Consider the following 566-nt stretch of genomic DNA (forward strand, 5'->3'; position numbering starts at 1 on the left):
TGGGAGGGGGATTTTAGTTTGCTGCTCTTTGTGTAGTTCTGCTGCAGCAGCAGCAACATCATCTTGTGCTGCTGCAACACGTGTTGCTGCTGCTGCTGCTGCTGCTGCTACAGATTCAGGGAACTCCTGCTGCTGCCTATGCAGCTGCTGCAGCTGCCGCCGCAGGAAAGGCAGCAGCACCTCAGCAGCAACACAAGCAGCAACCTTTATAGGGGTCATAGAGAGAGGAGCAGCAGCAGCAACAGCAGCAGCAGCAGCATTGCTTATCTGCTGCTGCTGCTGCAGCAGTGCTTCAGGCAGCATCAACGGCAACCCCTCTTTCCCTCCTACCACCTCCTGCTGCTGCCCCCTCCCCCTCCCTCTCCCCCCGCTGCTGCTGCTGCTGCTGCTGCTGCTGCTGCTGCTGCTGCTGCTGGTGAGCTGGGGGTGGTTGAGACTCGCATAGAGAGAGAAGAGGTTGCTGTTTTCTCTCTTTATGCAGTAAAAGCTCTCCGCAAACGATGCTGCTGCTGCTGCTAGGCTGTGTGTCTCAGCAGCAGCAAGCAGCAGCAGGAAGAGACAATCAA

The 566-nt window shown here is 57.2% G+C and overlaps 1 protein-coding gene across 1 annotated transcript in view; it reads right to left on the bottom strand.

Moving 5' to 3' along the window:
* Window positions 1-292: 292 nt before the first annotated feature.
* Window positions 293-566, bottom strand: part of EMH_0069180 (uncharacterized protein) — a gene marked incomplete at both ends in the record, with an annotated part of 2647 nt that continues 2373 nt past the window's right edge. The window contains one exon of the mRNA XM_013498838.1: window positions 293-520. Coding sequence (XP_013354292.1) covers window positions 293-520 — 228 coding nt within the window. The remainder of the gene's footprint in view (window positions 521-566) is intronic.

The sequence above is a fragment of the Eimeria mitis genome, genomic scaffold, assembly GCF_000499745.2.
Source record: "Eimeria mitis Houghton genomic scaffold, Emh_scaff3750, whole genome shotgun sequence".
Lineage (NCBI taxonomy): Eukaryota > Apicomplexa > Conoidasida > Eucoccidiorida > Eimeriidae > Eimeria > Eimeria mitis.